Genomic DNA, 22,856 nt, shown 5'->3' on the forward strand with positions numbered 1-22,856 from the left:
CGGGCTCGATTGTTTCCATTGGAGCTGGGTCAAGATTGATTTGTATATGGCTGGGTCCAAACTGATGTAGCAAGGTATGCAAAATAACAATGGATTGCTCACTTTTTTAATATACTTTAGCGTGTACACCGTTATACAGACGTCTCTTCACTATGGTTCCAGTAGTGCTGTGCATGCCATTATACACGGGAAAAGGCAGTTATAAGGATTTTGCAATTCACTGAAGAGTTGTGACTGAGTCGTCACAAGTCCCCTATAATAAGGACATTAGAGACAGGCTTTTTTTACAGTAAATACATTATCCCACATATTATAAACTGCAACGTTGGTAAGCATCTTCTTGTGCATTTGCACACATTCTAACACTCTGCAACACTGCTTGCTTATACACAGTAATTTTCGGCACACCGTGCTCACTCACTAGAAGACTACAACTCATCGAGAACTTGGCAGCCAGACTCATCCTCAACCTCCCAAACAGCAGTCGCATCACGCCACACCTCAGCGAGCTCCACTGGCTCCTAATACACAAACGCATTCATTTCAAACACCTCACACACATATTCAAGGAGCTGCATAATTAAGCCCCACCTACCTGTACAGTTGCAGCTCTTTCCACCAATCACCCAGACACCGAACCAGATCAGCTGGACAGCTGTTCTACTACATTGCTCCTAAAGCATGGAACAGCCCCCATTCCAGTTCAGAGACTCCTCTCTTCCTGAACTCTGCAAGCTGAAGACCTGGCTTTCCAGTAAACCAACCAAAGTACAATAGATAGGGCAAGGACCATAGACTTGCTCAGCGCCAGGTTACCCTCACGGGTGATAGTGCGTTTTACAAATACACATAAAATACAGTGATTTATGTGGGTGGGAGTTGATCCCACCCACATAAATAGGGAAACGACGTGCCCCTACTTTTTCGATTTAATAGAATTTATTCCCCTGCTTTTTTATTTTAAAAATGCGTCCCAGGGCAGCCGAAATAGCGAAGGCCTATAGATAAGGCTCAGACGTTCATGGCCGTTTAGGGACTGGCGGATGGGCAGAGAAGGAAAAGGACTCTGTCGTTTCCTTCTTGCCCACAGAAGACAAGGACAGTGATGACTCCTCCTGCTCCGACGCCGTCAGCGGCACCCCCCTCTTTCTTACTCCTATTCCTTCTCTTTCTGTCTAGCTCCTCCTTACTTGCTAAAAGCCAAAGCCGTAACTTCAAGAACCGGCTCTTGCCCTCTCTTTTCTCACCTTACCTTAATTTCTTCCCCTGTGAAATGGATCCAAAAAAAAAGAAACACTTTTGCTGGAAATGTCATGGGACTGAGAGAAAAAAAAAGTTTAAAATTCGAAGAATAACTAAATAAAGCAAGTCAAAGTGGTTGCAAAGTGACCAGATTGGTTTTATTCACACCCAAACACATTATCGCCACTTTACAGAGTTTGCCAGTGAAGCGCTAAGTTTGCAAACTTCACAGTCTCTCTGGTTCATGCAGAAACAATTTTAACATGTGCTGCCTCCTTTGGGGCACCACTGGAATTATGCAGCAATCATGGACAAAATTATGTTGCAGTGTTGACTAAATTATGCAGCACAAAAAAGTCTGCAGCGCAATGCGGTACTTTTTCCAATACTTTATTTTGACATTTTTACACACGCTAACAGTCTCTGCAAAGATTTTGCCTCGTTAGTACCAATGTAATATGCAAATGCAGCAGTGAGAAAGGTGACAAGTTAACAAAGGGCCCTCCACTTCGCAGCAACACAAATCACATTCTTGGTAACTTTTGAGCTACATTTTTTTAGTCAAATTATGCTGCAGATGATGTATTATATGGCAAATATAGCAGCACCATAATTGTGTGGAACATTTGCAAACTAGGATATTTTGTCATTAATGTTTGAACTGCTCTTGTGGAAAAGGGGAGGAGAAGTGCTGATGACAGAAACTGCATAGCTCGGAGACAAATGGCTGGTGTTTCTACTTTCAAGTGAATTTGGGACATTCTGTGATTAGAAACATATCCTGCTCTGTGAATGTATTTTAATATCAATAACTCATACTAAACCTTAAATAAACATGCGTATCCATTGGTTGAAGTAAATAACATTAGAGGCAGTAACTGTTCAGTGAAATGCAGGCCCGGTTCTAGAGGGTGGGCCGGATGGGCCGGGCCCACCCAAACTTTGGCCTGGCCCACCCAAACATAACCCTTGGCCCTAGCAGTGACGTCAGCAAGGCCAGCAGAATATGGCCACTGCAAGTTAAAACGTTCTTCGAACGTTATGTTTCTTTAGGAGTTGCGTGATTGGGCCTGGGCTCGCACCCCCAATCACGCATCTCCTATTAGGCAGGTGGGCTGTGTCCCCGCCGACTCGTGCAGGTACATTAGGGGCACTGTGAAGGGGACAAAGACTTTCGTTGGAACTGGATTTGTGGATAATTAATTATTTTCTGCTGGTAAAGAGGAGTTTGTTTTGCCGTTTCGTTTTCCTGACCTTCCTGACCCCTTGAGCTGTTTGTTTGACAGAGTTCATAAGGAGCAGGTAAGAGAATGTGTGGCTATTGTGTTTTTTAAATCTGTGAGAAAGACATACTTAGAACGCCGTGTTTATTTCATTTTCATTTACATCGTGTGTTTAAATCGTATCATTCATGAGTGTTTCTGCAAGGATGCACGACAACTAAATGTCCAAATAACCTTGGGGATTGTTGATCTTGCTGGAGAGCGTTCTTTTTTTTGGTTTGTAGTATTTAAATGCAATACAACTGTAGTTAACGTGGATAGCTCAGTGGGTTACTGCCTTTGTCACAGAGATCCTTTGATACATAGGACAGTGTGATCAAAGACGTGTATACAAACCAGAATGGTATAATTAGATTTTTTTTGTATTTCTAGTTAGTTCGAATTTTCCCAGTATTTCATTATTCTAATGTTGCAATACAGAGTTTGGGCAGATATAATTTCTAATCAGTACAGCCAACCACTGGGGTATGCTTTAAATCCTGTGTTTGTGGTTCTCCAGACCCAACCCTCTTAATACATATTGCCACCAGCAGCATGGATGAGATGTGATTCCTACACCTGGTAATCTTCATTAGCTTATGTGACATTCCCTATAGGCTGATTTGGATACTTTTATGAATCATTGTGTCTGCATAATGTGTGTGTGATGTACAGTACTGTGATACCCTACACTACGAGTAGCGCTATACAAGAAATAAAATGCATATGAGAGAGGGGCTATGGAGTGATGATGGGCTCTGTTGGAGGGTGGCAATGAGGGAATCCGAGGGGGCATCATGAGGGGTGGAGTTCCGGAGAGATGGAAGGCACTGGTGGAGGTTGTTTGTGAGGGAGTCTGAAGAGGAGGTCATGGGGGAGGGGCTTTGGAGTGATGAGAGGCACTGGTGGAGGGTGGTAGGAAGGGATTCTGAGGAGGAGGTCATAAGGGGGAGTTGCTTTGGAGTGATGAGGGGCACTGGTGGAGGGGTAGCAAGGGAGTCTGAGGAGGAGATCATGAGGGGGTGTTGCTTGGAGTGATGATGGGCACTGGTGGAGGGTGGTAGGGAGGGACTCTGAGGAGGCGGTCATGAGGGGGGGTTGCTTTTGAGGGATGGGCACTGGCGGAGGGTGGTAGGGAGGGAGTCTGAGGAGGAGGGCATGAGGGGCACTGGTGGAGGGTGGTAGTGGGGGAGTCTGAGGAGGCGGTCATGAGGGGATTGCTTTGGAGTGATGGGCACTGGTGGAGGGTGGTAGGTAGGGAGTCAGAGGAGGAGGTCATGAGGCAGAGGAGCTTTGGAGTGATGAGGGGCACTGGTGAAGGGTGGTAGGGAGGGAGTCTGAGGAGGAGGTAATGGAGAGGTGCTATGGAGCGCTGAGGGGCACTGGTGGAGGGTAGTAGGGAGGGAGTCTGAGGAGGAGGTCATGAGGGGAAGAGGCTACGGAGAGATGAAGGCCAGTGTTGGAGGATGGCAATGAGGGAATCCGAGGAGGGGGAGGTCATGGGGAGGAGCTACGGAGAGATGAGGGGCACTGGTGGAGGGTGGTAGTGGGGGAGTCTGGGAGGAGGTCATGAGGGGGACTGGTGAAGGGTGGTAGTGGGGAAGTCTGAGGAGGCGGTCATGAAGGGGGTTGCTTTGGAGTGATGGGCACTGGTGGAGGGTGGTAGGGAGGGAGTCTTAGGAGGAGGTCATGAGGCAGAGGAGCTTTGGAGTGATGAGGGGCACTGGTGAAGGGTGGTAGGGAGGGAGTCTTAGGAGGAGGTCATGAGGCAGAGGAGCTTTGGAGTGATGAGGGGCACTGGTGGAGGGTGGTAGGGAGGGAGTCTTAGGAGGAGGTCATGAGGCAGAGGAGCTTTGGAGTGATGAGGGGCACTGGTGAAGGGTGGTAGGGAGGGAGTCTGAGGAGGAGGTAATGGGGAGGGGCTACAGAGCGCTGAGGGGCACTGGTGGAGGGTGGTAGGGAGGGAGTCTGAGGAGGAGGTCATGAGGGAAAGAGGCTACGGAGAGATGAAGGCCAGTGTTGGAGGATGGCAATGAGGGAATCCGAGGGGGGGGGGGGTCATGGGGAGGAGCTACGGAGTGATGAGGGGCATTGGTGGAGGTTGGTAGTGGGGGAGTCTGGGAGGAGGGTGGCAATGAGGGAATCCAATGAGGTCATGGGGGAGGTGCTTTGGAGCGATGAGGGACACTGGTGGAGGGTGGCAGTGAGGGACTCAGGAGGAGGTCAATGGGGGAGGGGTTATGGAGCGATGAGGGGCACTGGTGGAGGGTATTTGTGTGGGAGTCTGAGGAGGTGGTCATGGGGAGGGGCTTTGGAGTGATGAGGGACACTGGTGGGGGGCAGGTAGGGAGGGAGTCTGATGAGGAGGTCATGACTGAAAGGGGCTAAGGAGAGATGAAGTGCACTGTTGGAGGGTGGTAGTAAAGTTGTCTATCGAGTAAGAGGTCAGTGGTGGGACACCAATAGAAACTTTTGCACCGGCGCTATAATAGACCCTGTAATGTTTTTGCTTATTTAATTAGCAGTTGGGTCATTAGGGCCACTGCGTAACATAGTTTAAAGTGTGTGCTAATTATATTTACTCTTATATTCAGGGTTTTCAGTTTGAAGGTGATTTTACAAATCTTTTTAGTGGGATTATGGAGAATGAAACCAGGTGGTGCCTGATATGGGGCTGGGGACCAAGGTTAGCTGTGAGTTAAGGTGCACGGTAGAGAGATTGTAGCAAATTGATGATCAGGCCTGGAAGGGAGTGTACTGCAGAGTCTGGGGTCAGATGGAGGTAATAATGTAGAGAGATTCTCTCTGAAGGCTGGCAACGAGGCAGGCTGAGTAGTGTTACTTGCCTGATACTCCCACCTCAGAAACCTCCTCTGCCCATCAAAAGGACCTTACATGGGATCAAAACACTTTTTGAGAGTGTTAACGATTAGAAAGAGATTTGGAAAATATGGAGGGCCCTGAATCTCCTGTTATCCCCTTCTATCACACGCAGGAGTACAGTTTTTTTTATTTGTAGGCTACCTCCAGAAGCGACACATTGAGCCCGCAGTGGCCCACCCAAATGCGCCCTTGGCCCACCCAAACAAAAATTCCTGGAGCCGGGCCTGGTGAAATGCCACATAAATACTAAAGATTGGGATCTTTTGCTCTTTCTGGCCACACCTGTGACTCCGCCCACTGACCCAATCCTCAGGTTATTCCGGCTCTCTGAATCTCCGCCCACAGTACCCCTACTTCAACCCCTGATAACAAGACATGCTAATACCGCCTCTTTATACTCTACGGACCTCAACCAGCAAGCCCCATACATTCCATATAACAAAGAATACCCTTTTTAATCAGGCACTGAGAAGAGCACACAGTAAGCAGAAGCATATCGTAGTGCTTCACAACCTTGCCAGGGATACGAAGCGCTATATAAATTATATAACCTAATCCCTGATTACTCAACTTCTCTGAACGTGTGTTTTTGCCTCACATGGTGTTAGAAAGCGCCTTACAGGTATAGCACAGTGCATGGAGCAGGGTCTTCAGCACTGGCCAGGTGTGTGTCTAAGGCACAGGTGGTGAGAAGGGTGCTATCTGGCTATGGTGATAAGATCCGGAAGACTTTTTCGCTTTAAGAAACTTTGATATCCATGCAGGAAACAAGAAGCATGTTGTTTCATGTCAAACAGACACATTTTGCAATATGCAGAAAATGTTTTTCCACAGTGCTGGTCAAACTTGCTACTCCTGTCACGGCGCCAAAGCACCAGACAGAGTGAGCTCCCACAACCGGTGCCCTGTCAGTGCTACAGGGCGCAAAGCCAGCTCCGTGGGTACAGCACCCGTGTAACTCCGGCAGCGTGAACATCCCCCAGCAGAGCCCTGTCGGATCAGCACGACCCGCAGGGCGAGCTACTTCCAGCAGTGGCCACCAGAGTGACCTTCCTCCAGCAGTGCTCGGTACATCGTGTGCTTCTGTGGCTCAATGTGTAAACCTTACTCAACCCCTCGCTGGTACAGGCAGGCACTGAGGCAACAGAAATGTCACACTTTCAGCGGAGAGCCGGGACGAGATTCACAAAGCACGCACTCCATGACTGACCCCCATAGCACAAGTCCTAAAAAATGAAGTGGGGGACGCTGTCACTGGAAGTGATGTCACGACAGGAAGTGACGTCACGAAAGGTGGCTTGCACCATCGGGCTCATTGCCTCCCCTCGCTCACCCCTTAGATGCGATTGCATCTGAGAAATCAGCGCATGAGCAGCGTACTGTGAGATCCGAGCTCCTCGTCCCACAGTGAAGTCTAGCTGTTAGGCAGGGTGACGGCGTCCACCTGGGAAAATAAGTGGGGGGACGGCGTCCACCCGCGTGGTATCCCGACTCAAGCCCTGCTGACCCCTCCCACTCCAAAGCTCAGCCCCCACCCTTAACCCCCAAAAAAGACACAGAAAAGCATTTCACCTACCCGTCTGACATGACCACACACTTGATGGAGAGGGTCTGCATTGTTGCCGAAAATTGAGTGGAGGCCTGCCCCCCACGGAGGCACCGCCACTGGAGGAGAGGTTCGCCTGCCCAGGTGCGGGGGGCAGTGAGAGGGGAACCCTTCAACTGCTGGAGTGTGGGGATAGATCAGCAGTTGGGGGGCTGCTCAGGTGCGGGCCTGAAAGATAACAGTGAGCTCGAACAGAAACAGTATCTGGTGGGAGGGGCCCCCGCTCAGGTGCAGGGCTGGGAGAGAGGCCTCGAGGCGGATGGCATGCAGAAGAGACGCGGGAAGAGGTGCGCAGCTGTCACAACCACAGGTGAGGGATTGAGGCATCCTGGCACTTTTTTCCGGACCGCAGTGACAGTAAACTGCTGTCACTGCAGTTTGTAAAAAAAACGGACCGCCTGTGCTGGGGCTCAAAACAGGGTCCGATAGAGACCCATTTCGAGGCACCCTTTAAAAAACTGCCGGTGCTCAGACCCTTTGAGACCCGGCCCACTTAAAGCCCTGCCTATTCCCTCTCTTTCTGTCTCTTTCTCACTCCTCCTCACTTACTGAAAGCCAAAACCATGGGCCTCATTTATGAAAAGTGACGCATCGCTGCGTGAAAACAGCGATGCTTCACTTTTCACTGCGCACTCCTTGCGACATTCCTGATGCGTCATATTTAATGTATGACGCATCATGTCGCAAGGAGTTACAGATACGTCAGTATTTCTGACGTATCTGTAAGCGCAAAAGTGACGCATTGCTGGAGTGTGTCACAAAAGTGACGCAACTCCAGCAATGCGTCCTTTCACATGGGGAAAGCCCCATGTGAAAGGACTTGCGTCAGTCTTACGCCTGCTGTGAGGCAGGCGCAAGATTTTGACGCAACAGCGTCCTAAAAGTGACGCAGTGAAATCTCATAGATTTCACTGCGTCACTATACGAGGCTTTTTGCGGGGGAACACCCTCTTTGCATACATTATACCTGACGCAGGTATAATGTGGCGCAGGGGTTTAAAAAGTGACGCATCTACCTAGATGCATCACTTTTTAAATATGGCGCAACAGGGCGCATTTTTTACACCGCTTGTGCGTCACAAAAAGTGACGCACCGGCGGCGCAAAACTGACGCAAGGCCTTCATAAATAAGGCCCCATGACTTTAAGAACCGGCTCTCGCCCTCTATTTTCTCTCCTACCTTCATTTGTTCCTATGAAATGGATCCAAAAAAGAAAGAAACACTTTTGCTGGAAATGTCGTGCGACGGACAGAAAAAAAAAGTTCAAAATACAAAAAAAAACTATATAAAGCAAGTCGAAGTGGTCGCAAAGTGACCAGATTGGTTTTATTCACACCCAAACACATTATTACCACTTTACAGATTTTGCCAGAGAAGTGCTACTTTTGTTTTCTCGTCTTTCTTTGAACAACATTGCTTTCTGTGGGTGGGGATGTGCCGCATTCCTAGAGGTACAGCAATACCTGGTTGATGGGTGGAGTGGAAAACGCTTAACCCCTTAACTGCTCCGAACGTTCCGTGCCAGTGCGGAACGTTCTATTGAGAGGGCGGGTCGCGACGGCCAACGGACGTGCGCAGCCCTACAAAGGTGGTGCACGCGACGGCCTACAGAAGCAGCCATGAGGTTAATGTGATCCTTATCAGCTGTTTTCCTTATTTTAGTTTATAACATTTGTACTGGTGCTATGTGTTCAGGGATGTGGTCTTTTTAACCCCTTCCATGCTGGTGACGAACCTCAGCCGTCATGCACTACGGTGCTCGTGTGCTGATGACGGCTGGGGTTCGTCATGGCCCGCCCCTGTTCGTTTGTTTACCGCACGGGGGCGGAATCGGGCCAGCAGGGAAGGGGTTAAACCATGCTGTTTCATGTTTGTACGGATATAAGCAAGGGCCATTGAAACTGGTCCCTTCCTGGGCCTGTAGCAAAAACACTCATTGATTTCTGAATAATGAGTGTAAAAGGGTTACGGTAACCATGTTGTTCCTACTTACATTTCATATGCTTTACCTAATCTTGCATTCCATATGAGTGTTTGCCTTTTCCAGGATGTTATTACTTTTTTTTTCATGCAACATATTACTCTTGTCTAGTGCATACTTTGAATTGAGTCGCATCCAGGTTTTTACAGCAGGGCACAATTGGGTTGTAGCTGAAGGCAGTGCGAGTTTCTCCTGGTGGAGAGGTATGGTGTTCAGTGGAGGGTAATAATGTGGCACATGGCCAGAGATGCTACATTTGGAACTGGGGAACCAGGTTTAGCCTGCATGATCAGTCCACCACCACTCTCTTGAGGGAGCACATTCTCATGCTAGACCTTAGAAGGCACCGCTAGACCTTAGAAGCCCTGGTGTTTTAGCACCAGCAGGTGGACCCCAGCGGTGGCAAGTGTGGATTAACAGAAAGCCTGTCTGTAAATCTGTCTGCAATGTGTGTATGTTGCACATTGATGGAAATGCTGATGCTTTGTACACTGCCAACTGTTAAAAAAAAAAAGTAAAACCTTGAAGGCCTGTCCGCCACAATCAATACTAAAGTTCACCTCTAGTATTGTGGGCAGGCCTACGAAGCAGCACATCCTAGAGTGACAGTGAGTCTATCACTGAGGTCACAGGACTCTTGAGGCCAGTCTGCCTCACCCATTGGTACCGCCATTGGCCTTGTTTCGGCAGAAGTAGTAGTGTAACTCATCAGGGATCAGCAAAACAAGATTTGCACGCACACCAAGCTAAGTTTGCAAACTTCACGACCTCTCTGATTCAAGCAGAAGCACTTTTAACATGGGCTGCCTGCTTTGGGGGCCCTGGAATTATGCAGCAATGGGGGACACAATTATGTTGCAGTGTTGACTAAATTATGCAGCAAAAAAAGTCTGCTGCACAATGCGGTACATTCTATTATACTTTATTTTGACATTTTTACACACACTCACAGTCTCTGCAAATATGTTGTCTCATTGGGGGGCGCTAGAGGGCGCACACGCGGAATGGCTGCCTAACGTCGCAGCTCCCGCACCTTGGCCACTAATCCTTCTGTTATCCTGTACCACAGACTACCGGCAACGCTGCTACACCTGCCATCTGAAACCTACCACTGTCCCCCGCACTCGTCCAGAAGTCTGGCCCGCTGGTGGCGTCAGCTGCGGAGATCTGGCCTGGAGAAGCTGGGCCGGCTGTGGCCCTGGAGGTCGCCGAGCGGAGGGGCCGGCTGTGAGACGCCACGCAAGGTCGGTGCCTGCCATGCGGTGACAGGCCCTGCCTGCTCCGGAGTCCACGGATTTTGTGCAGAGCCCACCCGGACTCCCGATCGCTGAGCAGCCTTGGAGTCTCCTTCCTGACCGGCTGCCCCTGCTGCTTGCTGGTGCTTGGAGTGCCCACATTTGCCTGCCTGATCGTTGTGCACGCCGGTGAGCGGTGAGACGGGACGGGGTGGCGGTTCACTGCTGCTGGCTACTCTGGGGCTGCCCCTCGCTCTGCCTGCACCTGCGGCTGTAGTGGTTCCTGCCCCCCCCCCCCCCGCTCCATTGCTGCACCGGTCGGTGTTATCCCCGGAGCTTGCCTGCCCGCCTGATCGCCTCCAGGTGCCGACGATTATCCCTGGGGGCCTGTGGCCACTCTGCTGCTCGGCGTCTGCCACTGCCACTACTGTCACTTCTGCCTCACCTGCCTGGGTTGTCCTCATTCCTGCAGCAGTCCTACGAGCTGGGCTTTCTTTCCTGCATGCGGAGCCGGCATTGGACATACTTACCTGTGGAGCCCCCTACGCCATAGCGGCCCTGCCTGCGTCTGCTGGCATCTCCGCTCCGCCTTGACTGTGTAGCGGCCTGCTGGGACTGTCGGCCTGACCCACCTGCTTGTCACCATCGTGCGACACATGAGCTGCGTAGCCTTCCTGGACTGAGATTGGACACCCCTGTGTAAAAGTGTTCCTCACATTGCACGCTTCGACCTAATAGCTGACTGGGCCCGATCGGAGCTACGCCAGTGAGGCCTGGACGGGCGGCGGTGCCCCCACCTGCTTGTCACCATCGTGGCACACATGAGCTGCATAGCCTTCCTGTACTGAGATTGGACACCTCTGTGTAAAAGTGTTCCTCACATTGCACGCTTTGACCCAATAGCTGACTGGGCCCGATCGGAGCTACGCCAGTGAGGCCTGGACGGGCGGCGGTGCCCCCACCTGCTTGTCACCATCGTGGCACACATGAGCTGCATTGCCTTCCTGGACTGAGATTGGACACCTCTGTGTAAAAGTGTTCCTCACATTGCACGCTTCGACCTAATAGCTGACTGGGCCCGATCGGAGCTACGCCAGTGAGGCCTGGACGGGCGGCGGTGCCCCCGCCTGCTTGTCACCATCGTGGCACACATGAGCTGCATTGCCTTCCTGGACTGAGATTGGACACCTCTGTGTAAAAAAGTGTTCCTCACATTACACGCTTCGACCTAATAGCTGACTGTGCCCGATCGGAGCTACGCCAGTGAGGCCTGGACGGGCGGCGGTGTCCCCACCTGCTTGTCACCACCGTGGCACACATGAGCTGCATTGCCTTCCTGGACTGAGATTGGACACCTCTGTGTAAAAGTGTTCCCCACATTGCACGCTTCGACCCAATAGCTGACTGGGCCCGATCGTAGCTACGCCAGTGAGGTCTGGACGGGCGGCGGTGCCCCCACCTGCTTGTCACCACCGTGGCACACATGAGCTGCATTGCCTTCCTGGACTGAGATTGGACACCTCTGTGTAAAAGTGTTCCCCACATTGCACGCTTCGACCCAATAGCTGACTGGGCCCGATCGGAGCTACGCCAGTGAGGTCTGGACGGGCGGCGGTGCCCCCACCTGCTTGTCACCACCGTGGCACACATTAGCTGCATTGCCTTCCTGGACTGAGATTGGACACCTCTGTGTAAAAGTGTTCCCCACATTGCACGCTTCGACCCAATAGCTGACTGGGCCCGATCGGAGCTACGCCAGTGAGGCCTGGACGGGCGACAGTGCCGGACGGGGAGGCCAAGATGGTGCGTCCTGAGAACCGTCAAACTAAAATCAGCTTCGACGGTGCCAAGAAATCTACAAAGGTGGTCCCTGTTGACCCTGGTCCCGGTGCCGCTTCCACTTCCACTGTTTTCTCCCCTGCCAAGGAACTCGACTTGCACCACTTGTTTCAAGAAATGCGACAGGGGTTTGCCACTGTGGTGGAAAAAGTGGACGGCGTGACAGCCAGACTAGACGCTTTGGCCCACAGGGTGGACCGACACGAGGAACGACTCACGGCCACGGAGCAGCGTATCTCTGACGCAGATGATGTCGCTTCCACTCATACTACTCAATTGGCCCGTATGGACAATTTACTCAGGATTATAGCGGCGAAGAACGAGGATTTGGAAGCCCGTAGTCGACGCAACAACATCCGCGTCACGGGCATTCCGGAGTCCACCAACACGGGCAGGATGGAACTGTATGTTGAGAAGCTCCTCAAGGGGTCCATAGGCGAGGACGCCTTCTCTCCACAATTCATCATTGAGCGAGCACACCGATCATTAGCTCCTGTCCCTAAACCCGGTCTGCCGCCTAGACCAATTATCGCCAAACTGTTGAACTATCGCGACCGTGATGTTGCGCTGAGAGCTGCCCGATCTCAACGATCCCTTCAGTATGATGGCATCACCTTTTCCATCTATCCGGATTTCACCCCGATGGTGCAGGAGGAGCGGCGTAAATTCATCCCTGTGAAGAAGAAACTGCGCGAAGCTCAACTAGACTATGCCCTACTCTACCCAGCGAAACTACGGATTACTCATCAGGGGAAGCAACGCTTTTTCACGAACCCCCAAAAAGCCGAAGACTATTTGAAATCACTACGCCTTGCCAGAGGAGGAGATCGCGCTGCTGCAGCTGACCTGGGGGAGGATGATCCGTCTGCTGCGGAGAATGAACACTGACTATGCGCTCTTAACTGAACTACACCTTTAACTATCTGGCGCACTCCCGGCTTGACCTATGGACTCCGAAGAAGCTTCCACTTCGATGTGATATGGCTGTGTCTGGTCGCTTCTGTGGTAATGTATACCAAGATCCGCTTACCTAGCCCTGGCCTCCACCGAGGGCGGTACAGTATTGGAGGCCATTGGCGGGTAAAGTGACTGTGCGCCCTTGATGCTGTTACCCTATCGGGTGTACCCCATGCTCACTGTTAGTTTGTTAGAATCGGGTGTTGAGGGTGGGGGTGGGGGGGAGGGACTGCGGGCGGGATTGGATTGCTGCAGACATGATTGGGATGCTGTAGTGGGTGGGGGGGGGTCTGTTGGGGGGGTGAGGTCTACACGCCGACTGTTGTTTTGGTCTATGTCACACTGTGTTGCTACAATGGATCTGAGTGTTATGAGACTGACTGCTTTGTCCTGCTCAAAGGATGATATTTCACTGATCTTTTTGCAATGGCGGTCCTAGGGTCTGATGTACAACTACACTGCATGTCATGGAATGTCCGTGGGCTTAATAATGCCAGGAAATGTCGTGATGTTCTTGCATACCTTACCAGACACAATGTACATGTTGCCATGCTCCAGGAAACACACCTGTCACCACAGGTGCAGACCACCTTTGCGTGTAAGTGGGCTAGCACTCGCACTTTCTCATCCTTTTCCACGTATGCCAGGGGGGTTGCCATCCTTCTTCGGGGTACTGTCCCGTTTCAGAAATGCGGGGAACTGACGGATGGGGGAGGCCGCTACGCCATACTATGGGGACGCATGGGCCACGACACTATCACCTTTGTGAACTGCTATGCACCTAACATAGACACGCCTTCCTTCTTCACTACACTTTGGGGTAAAATCCTGGACGTGGGATCCCGTCACATCATCTGGGGTGGGGACTTCAATTTAGCATTGGTACCCAGCATTGATAGAGCAGATGGGGCTAACCATTACAAACCCAAGGCTAGGGAGGCCCTCGAGGGCATTGTCGCTGAGGGTGCCCTAGTAGACATATGGCGGTGCCTACAGCCGGCCAGGCAGGAAGGGACTCACTTCACTTCACAAGCGGGCACATGGGCACGACTAGACTATTTCCTTGTCACCCCTGGAATTGCACCGGGAGTACTGAAGGTCACACACCTACCGAGGACATACTCAGATCATAGCCCTGTCCTTATGCATACTCGAATACCTGGGTGGGACTGCCCTAGGCCCCATTGGCGACTACAGCCGGCAGCTTTATTGGATACCTTGTTCCGGTCTGAACTGGGGGAGGAAATAGCTGATTTTTTCCCGAGGAACAAGGGGTCAGTTGAATCGGTGGAACATATCTGGGAAGCATTCAAGGTCACTGTCAGGGGATATTGTATAGCTAAAAGTTTCGGGGTCCTTCGGGACATACAGGCCACTATCCATAGACTACATGGGGAGCTACGAGCATTGGAGACTCGAATGGTTACAGAGGATAACCCTGCCTTACATGCAGAGTTTAGGGTCACATTGTCCAAATATGAAGAGGAAGCTGACAGGGAGGCGAAGTTCAAGGGTAAACACTGGCAGGCTCGGAGATATTGTGAGGGGGATCGCCCGGGAAGGGCTCTAGCAGTGCTGACGCGGGCCCCGCGTGATCGTAACTCTATCCTAGAACTCACCGATGACCAGGGACACGCGGTCAGGGATTCGGAGGCACTGCTTGCCACCTTCACCTCACATTACCACACTCTGTACACCTCCACCGCTTCAGCAGATGTACCCTATGCCGATTACCTAGGTGATGTGTCACTCTGTTGGCTCAGCGATGGGGACAGGGCCTTCCTGGCGGCTCCGTTTGAATTGGACGAGATTCGTGAAGCCATTATGTCCCTTAAGAATGGCAAAGCGCCCGGGCTGGACGGTCTACCGGCTGAATTCTATAAAACATATATAGACATTATGGCCCCAGTCCTTTGCGAAGTCTATGAGGAATCTCTTGCTGATGGCATCCTCCCAGGCTCTATGCGCGAGGTAGTTATCACCTCCCTCCTTAAACCCGGTAAAGACCCTCGCTCCTGTGGGTCTTATCGTCCTCTTTCCCTCCTGAATTGTGACGTGAAAATACTAGCCAAGGTTCTAGCTACTAGGCTGTCCCTACTCATGACCAGGATTGTGCTACCTGACCAGTCGGGGTTTGTCCCTGGTCGCTCCACCTCTCATAACCTACGCACCTTATTTTCACTCCTCCGCGCGGTTCATCCTGACCTTCCGGTGGCTGCAGTATTTTTGGACGCTACTAAAGCTTTCGACTCGGTCGAATGGCCCTACTTGTTTTCAGTGCTGTCAAGCATGGGTTTCCCCAAACTTTTTCTTTCCTGGATACAGCTCCTCTATGCACAGCCTACGGCGAAGGTCCTCATCAATGGTCGCCTATCTCACTCAGTTGCTATCACGCGAGGTACACGCCAGGGGTGTCCTCTGTCCCCCCTCCTTTTTGCGATTGCGGTCGAGCCTCTGGCTTGTCGGCTCCGTCAACTGCACCGGGAGGGTGCCATACAGTGCCTGCAACGCCAAATAGATGTCTCTCTCTACGCGGACGACATTACGCTTTATGTCAAGCACCCCCACCTTCACCTCAACCCTTTATTGAGAGAATTTGTGGCCTTCGGGGGTATGTCGGGGATACACATAAATTGGTCCAAGTCGCAGTTCTTTCCCCTCACTGACTCAGTAATCGACTTTCCCCTTGACTACCCACTAGAATGGTGTCGCTCAGATCTCCGATACCTAGGCATACAAATCTCGCGGGATCGGGAGGAGACAATTCGCTCCAATTACGGGGTAGCAATCACAACCCTTACAGCCATGGTTGACCGCTGGATTGCATTACCGCTTTCCATGGCTGGTAGAGCTTCCCTTATCAAGATGGTAGTGTTGCCCCGCTTCCTCTACCTCTTTCTCAACATCCCGTATTACCCGGGTACCTTTTTTTTTAAAACTCTGAAGTCGGAGCTCTGTCGCCTGTTCTGGGGGGGCAAGGCCCCACGACTGAAATGGTCCACACTCATATTGCCTTACGAAGCTGGAGGCTTCGACGTCCCCGACCTTGAAGCCTACTATCTTTGCGCGCAGGCCCACTATGCATTTCATTGGATGGCTCCCACGCCATTCATGCCGCAGCTCGCTGTGGAAGACTGGATAGTACACCCTATACCGCTCAATGGCTTAATTCACTGTCCGGAGTCGGTAATCCAGACTTCGAACACGTCTGTTTCTTGCACCTTGGATGCATGGCGCCGCCTAGCTAGGAGGCTCTCTTGCTCCTTCCCTTACTCCCCCCTTCTCCCCCTGACATACCACCCCTCACTCGCACTATTGCAGGAACGGGGATTTCGGCTGCTTTGCGACCGGTTGCATATTGTCACCTGGGGGGATCTGTTCGTAAACAAAGTTTTCAAATCCATGGAAGTACTCTTTGCCACTTATGACCGTTCCCCACTCGATGTATTCTATTACCTTCGCCTCCGACAGGGGATGAAAGATATCCTACCTGATTATCCTAATGAACCAGAACTCCTATGCCCATTGCACTTTCTGCTCAGCTCGCAAGATGGGGCCCACTTGGTCTCTGGCCTGTACCGCCGCCTTCGTTCAGACATCGACCCTCTTGTGACTGGCGCTAGGGCATCCTGGAGTGCAGATCTATCCTCCGCGCTCACTGATGAACAATGGCAGTATTGCTGCACCCTCACAGCTAGGATATCGGCCAGTAGCAGGCTCAAGATGATCCACTATAAGTTCCTCCAACGGCTATATTACACCCCGGTCAAAAAATTCAGGTTCCGTCTGGCTGATACCGACAAATGCGAGCGCTGCCGAGCCGACCATGCAGGCTTCTTACACCTTGCCTGGGAATGCCCGGCCGTTCGGATGTACTGGCAACAGGTGACCGATGCTCTCACAGCCATGACCAAGGTCCCTATTGAGGCGGAGCCGCGTATCACACTTCTGGGACACACACCGCATATTCCAAAAACCAGCAGGAAATTCATTGATACTGCCCTGCTCTTGGCTAAACGGCGTGTGGCATGTCGCTGGGGACGAGGCAGGGCACCAAAATTTAAGGACTGGCTCTCGGATTTGACTTACTGTCAGGCCCAACACATCACTTATTCCGAATTGTTGCCGCTCTCAAACAGGCCTAAAGACATCTGGGAACCACTGGTTTCCTACCTGCTGGCTCAGGAGGACGATGACTCGGCCTCGGAACATCAGCGGGAGTAGGACTGATCAGGCTACCGGCCCTGGAGACTAAGAAGCGCTGGTTCCTGGCGCATGCATATACTGTGCTTCCGACCTGACTCATGACCCCTACTGACCACGCTACTAACATAGACATGACGCTTAACGCGGGCGGCTGCTATTCCACCATCCGATACGCATCATATCCCCACATTTCCTTCTACTAACACTTCCTGGGGACACAGCATAAGTCCACTACCCTATTTCTATGCAGGCCCAACCGATGCCACGACCACTACCACAATGCCATGTAGCAACCTATGATCTTTATTCCATGAGCAAGCGCATAGAACTGGAATCTCTTCCTCATTCAGACGTGTGTATAAGACCTTCTTTTTTATTGTTTATTGTTGCGGGTTGATAAGAATTGGGGTGGGGGGGGGGGCGGGGGGGAAAAATGTAAAACCTGTTCTGCTGCTGCAAATCCTGCAATGTACATACTCCTACTCCCCTTCTCCCTCCCCTCCCCCCTTTCTCCTCCTTTTTTTCTGTTTTATTCCCCCCCCCACTCCTACCCGCCCCTTTGCTTTCCTCTCCTTCTTTTCTACTCCCTTCCTCTTATTGTGCTCACCACCAGGCGCTCCCTTATCGATATGGTTTGTCGCCACCGGGCCTCCGGGATGCCGGTAACAAGGCTGTGTTTATCTTTGCTTGCTTTCGTTTCATATCACTATGGACATGACGCTGCCAGCCTCCGGGTTGTAGGCGAGCACAGCAGTGTACTTTCCTTATTATGCAATAAAGCAGTTTGAATACCAAAAAAAAAAAAAAAAAAAAAAAAAAAAAAAATATGTTGTCTCATTAGTACCAACGTAATATGCAAATCCAGCTGTGAGAAAGGTGACAAGTTAACAGAAGGCCCTCCACTTCGCAGCAACACAAGTCAAATTTTTTGTAACTTTTGAGCTACATTTTTAGTCAAAATAGATTATGCCGCAGATGATGCATTAAATGGCAGATATGGCAGCACCAGAATTATGTGGAACATTTGCAAACCAGGATATTTTGCCATTCATGTTTGAACTGCTCTTGTGGAAAAGGGGAGGAGAAGTGCTGATGACGGAAACTGCATAACTCGGAGAAAAATGTCTGGCGATTCCACTTTGAAGCGCATTTAGGACATTGTGCGATTATAAACATATCCCGCTTTGTGAATGTATTTTAATGTCAATAATTAATATTAAACCTTAAATAAACATGTGTATCCCTTGGTTGAATTAAATAACATTAGAGGCAGTAACAGTTCAGTGAAATGCCAAATAAATACTAAAAATTGGGATCTTTTGCTCTTTCTGGCCACACTTGTGACTCTGCCCACTATCCGAATCCTCAGGTTATTCCCGCCCTCTGATTCTACCCCACAGTTCCCCTACTTTTTCGCCCTGACTTCGACCCCTGATAACATTACATGCTAAAACCACATCTTCTTACCCTACGGACCTCAACCGGCATGCCCCATACATCCTATATAACACCCTACGGACCTCAACCAGCATGCCCCATACATCCTACATAACAAAGAATACCCTTTTTAAGCAGGCACTGAGAAGCGCACACAGTAAACAGACGCATATCAGAGTGCTTCAGAACCTTGTCAAGAACACGAAGCGCTATATAGATTATATAACTCAATCCCTAGTTACTCAACTTCTCCGAACGTGTTTTTGGCCTCACAAGGCGTAAGAACGCGCTTTACGGGTACTATCAGTAGCACAGTGCATGGAGCAGGGTCTTCAGCACTGGCTAGGTGTGTGTCACAGGTGGTGAGAAGGGTGCTATCTGGCTATGGTGATAAGGTCAGGAACACTTTTCCGATTTAAGAAACTTTGATATCCATGTAGGAAACAAGAAGCATGTTGTTTCATGTCAAACGGACACATTTTGCAATATGCAGAAAATGTTTTTCCACAGTGCTGGTCAAACTTGCTGTTCCTGTCACGGCGCCAAAGCACCAGACAGAGTGAGCTCCCTCAACGGTGCCCTGTCAGTGCTACAAGGCGCAAAGCCAGCTCCGTGGGTACAGCACCCATGAAACTCCGGCAGCGTGAACATCCCCCAGCAGAGCCCTGTCGGATCAGCACGACCCGCAGAGCGAGCTACTTCCAGCAGTGCCACCAGTGTGACCTTCCTCCAGCAGAGCTCGGTACATCGTGTGCTTCTGTGGCTCAATGTGTAAACCTTGCTCAACCCCTCGCTGGTACAGGCAGGCACTGAGGCAACAGAAAGTTCACACTTTCAGCGGAGAGCCGGGACGAGATTCACAAAGCACGCACTCCATGACTGATCCCTCCCACTCCAAACCTCAGCCCCCACCCTTAGCCAACCAAAAAGACACAGAAAAGCATTTCACCTACCCGTCTCCCACGACCACACACTTGATGGAGAGGGTCTGCATTGTTGCCGAAAATTGAGTGGAGGCCTGCCCCCCACGGAGGCACCGCCACTGGAGGAGAGGTTCGCCTGCCCAGGTGCGGGGGGGCAGTAAGAGTGGCACCCTGAGACTGCTCGAGTGTGGGGATAGATCAGGAGTTGGGGCCGGGGGGCTGCTCAGGTGCGGGCCTCAAAGAGAACAGCGAGCTCGAACAGAAACAGTATCTGGTGGGGGCCCCCGCTCAGGTGTTTGGCTGGGAGAGAGGCCTCGAGGCGTATGGGACGCGCAGAAGGGACGCGGGAAGAGGTGCGCGGCTGTCACGCGCACAGGTGAGGGATCGAGGCGGGCGCGAGGTGAAGGGCCGAGGGTGTCCACCTGCCTCCTGGCCTCCCTGTGCAGGGTGTGCTGCAGCAGGCAGTCCTTCCTGGTGACTCAATAGTTTCCTGGGACAGGGAGCGGGGGCAGAGCAAGGGCCCCTCCCCAGAGCCCCATTGGAGGAACCTTGGACATTTTCGTCTCAGACTTCCTGGAGTAGGTGTGTGACAAGGAGGGTGGGGAGGGCTTTTTGCAGGTACTTTTTCACCCGGAGCGGCGGTGGGGAAGGAGGAGGGGGGGGGAGAAAGGATGTAGAGGGGAACGGGTAGATAGAGTAGAGAGGGCGAGGAGACAAAAGAGGGGAAAAGGCGAGACAAACAGGAAACATTGTGAATGAGTGGCGAAAAATGAGGGGGCGGAGACAGGTAACAATAAGAGGTAAGAAAGGACTTGAGAGATGAATCATGTGAGTGGAGACAGACACACACTGGAAGGAAAAAGAGAGGAAGGAGATGATAAAAAGTGAATGTGTAGAGGAAGAAAAGCGAAAGAGGGATGGAAAGAGTGGAGAGTGATACACGGAAAAGGGGCGCGTGCCAGAGGAAAGGGGAAGAAATAAAAGACACAGGGTAAGAGAGCAGCGCGGGAAAGAAAACTACGGGCCTACAGGAGACGAAATTATTGAAGAAGACTGTAAAAGTGGCGGGGGAGGGAGAGGGGATGAGAGAGACGGAGAACAGGCGGTGCGACAGAGAAGAAGATTGTCGGAGCGAAAGGAAGAGACACGTAAGGGAGAATATTAGAGCGTGAGGTAGTAGGGAGAAAAGAGGGGGTGATGTAAAAAAAAGACGAGGGAAAGAGAGCGAGACAAGAGCGAGCATGTTGCAGCATCTGGTGAGGGTGGTACTGGCGGCCTGCGCGGAGAAGCAGCACCTACTGTGCCGTCAATGCACTGCGCTGCATACAAAGCCCGAGCAAAGACCAGGGCAGCACCAAACTGTTTTTCCGGTTGGGTTCGATTGCATGCAAAATAGAGAGTGGCCTTCGACTCACCTACTTTCATTGGCTTTTTTTGGGCCCCTTTCAGCCATTAGCTTGATACAATGTCACTGAAGTGTTGTCTCAGTCCGATGCAGTACTCACCTCCCTCTGCTACTATTTTGGTGTACCCATCCGTCCACCCCCACTGGCACACCTAACTGAACTGCAAGAGGGACTACTTTACATCTCTAGTCCCGTTTGACCACTCCTGCAGACTCCCTTTCATGAGTCTAGCTCTAATTTGCTAACGCTGCACGCGGTCGCACATACATGCAGAAGTATTGGTTTTCCAATGGTTTTCTCACTTCAGTTCAGGTACTTCAGCTCGTGGTACACAACTATTTAATCCAATCAGGTGTGTGCGTTGCAAGAAGTACTATGTACTAGCCCCAAAACCCAAAAGAGGTCCACTATTCTGGGTAAAAACATTTTTTAGTACACCCCCTTTGTTTTTAGAATAATATGAATGTTAGCGCCTGAGCAGTATCAAGTCCTATTTGCACTTTAAAGGCCATCTACTACAAGTCCTTCACAGTTCTGTCTAGGCCTTGATATCTTACAAGAGATAAATGCAGAAATTAGAGTTTTTTTTCCCTAATGCTGTCAAGTGATCTGCATTCCGTTCATCATCTGTGTGTCTTTTGCTTTCTCGCCCTAAGTATGAACAGACATGGGACACTGTGCCACTGGGTTCAAGCTAGCCGGGGTGATGCCTGAAGCTGGTCCCAGGAAGCTTGTTTCCGGTCCAGGGAAGACCTGACTTGGCAGTTCGGGCTGGACTGTTCCCATGAGGAACAGGGTCAAGACGGATTTGCATATGGCTGGGTCTACACTGGGGTGGCATGGTGAGCAAAATAATTATGGATTTAACCTAGATCTCTTGACTGAGGTGAATGTTTGATTTGCTCTGCATTCCGTCCATCACCTGTGTGTCTTTTGCTTTCTCGCCCTAAGGGAGCCGGGTATGCCCAGACGTGGGTCCTGGGCTCCCTGTGCCACTGGATTCAAGCTAGCCTGGCTGATGAGGGATAATGCCCCGAAACCTGTCCCAGGATGCTTGATTCCCATCCAGAGAGGACCTGGCTTGGCACTTCAGGCTGGACTGTTCCCATAGGGAGCAGGATCAAGACTGATTTGTATATGGCTGGGTCTAAACTGGGGTGGCATGGTGAGCAGAAGTACGATGGATTTAACCCAGATCTCTTGACTGGGGTGAATGTTTAATTTGCTCTGCATTCCGTCACAGATGATCCTGCCCTCACTGTGCCACCTTATTCAAGCTGCCTGGCTGATGAGGGGTTACGGCAGGTTTCTGGAACAGGGTCAGCGGACTCGATAATTCTCTCGCCGCGGTGCCCACTCTGATCAGCGATCACACTCGGCAACTCTGGGCATTAGCTTGCCTCATCTTCACTAACGGCCCCACCAGACCGCCGGGGATGCCTGGTCTCACCCTGGAGATACCCATTAAGGGACCATCTCTCAGGGAAGCCAGGAAGGGTTTCGCAGCAGTCGAAGTGCCTTGGGACCCTCCGGGTAAGTAGTGCGCTATATAAATGCCTATACATTTACATTTACATACATGCCCGAAACCGGTCCCAGGAGATATGTTTCTGGTTCGGGGAGGACCTGGCTTGGCAGTTTGGGTTGGACTGTTCCCATAAGGAACAGGGTCAAGACTGATTTGCATATCGCTGGGTCTAAACTGGGGTGGCATGGTGAGCAAAAGAATGATGGATTTAACCCATATCTCTTGACTGGGGGGTTAATTTTTTATATGCTCTATATTTCGTCCATCATCTGTGTGTCATTTGTCAAGCGTCTCCATGACATGTTATCAGCAAATATCAGACTTTACAACACAGGTCTATATCTTCATAT

The 22,856-nt window shown here is 51.1% G+C and overlaps 1 protein-coding gene across 2 annotated transcripts in view; it reads right to left on the bottom strand.

The window, feature by feature from the left end:
• Positions 1-20,069, bottom strand: part of LOC147748562 (ras-related C3 botulinum toxin substrate 1-like) — a 56,883-nt gene extending 36,814 nt beyond the window's left edge. The window contains exon 1 of one of the 2 annotated variants that reach the window (XR_015309471.1): positions 19,603-20,069. Coding sequence is in view for 1 of the 2 variants with exons in the window: in XM_086963103.1 (XP_086819229.1) it covers positions 19,603-19,643 (41 nt within the window). In the remaining variant the exon portion in view is untranslated. The remainder of the gene's footprint in view (positions 1-19,602) is intronic. The other variant, XM_086963103.1, reaches the window with a different exon arrangement.
• Positions 20,070-22,856: the final 2,787 nt, after the last annotated feature.

Source organism: Lissotriton vulgaris, chromosome 1_1 (assembly GCF_964263255.1).
Source record: "Lissotriton vulgaris chromosome 1_1, aLisVul1.2, whole genome shotgun sequence".
Taxonomy (NCBI): Eukaryota; Metazoa; Chordata; class Amphibia; order Caudata; family Salamandridae; genus Lissotriton; species Lissotriton vulgaris.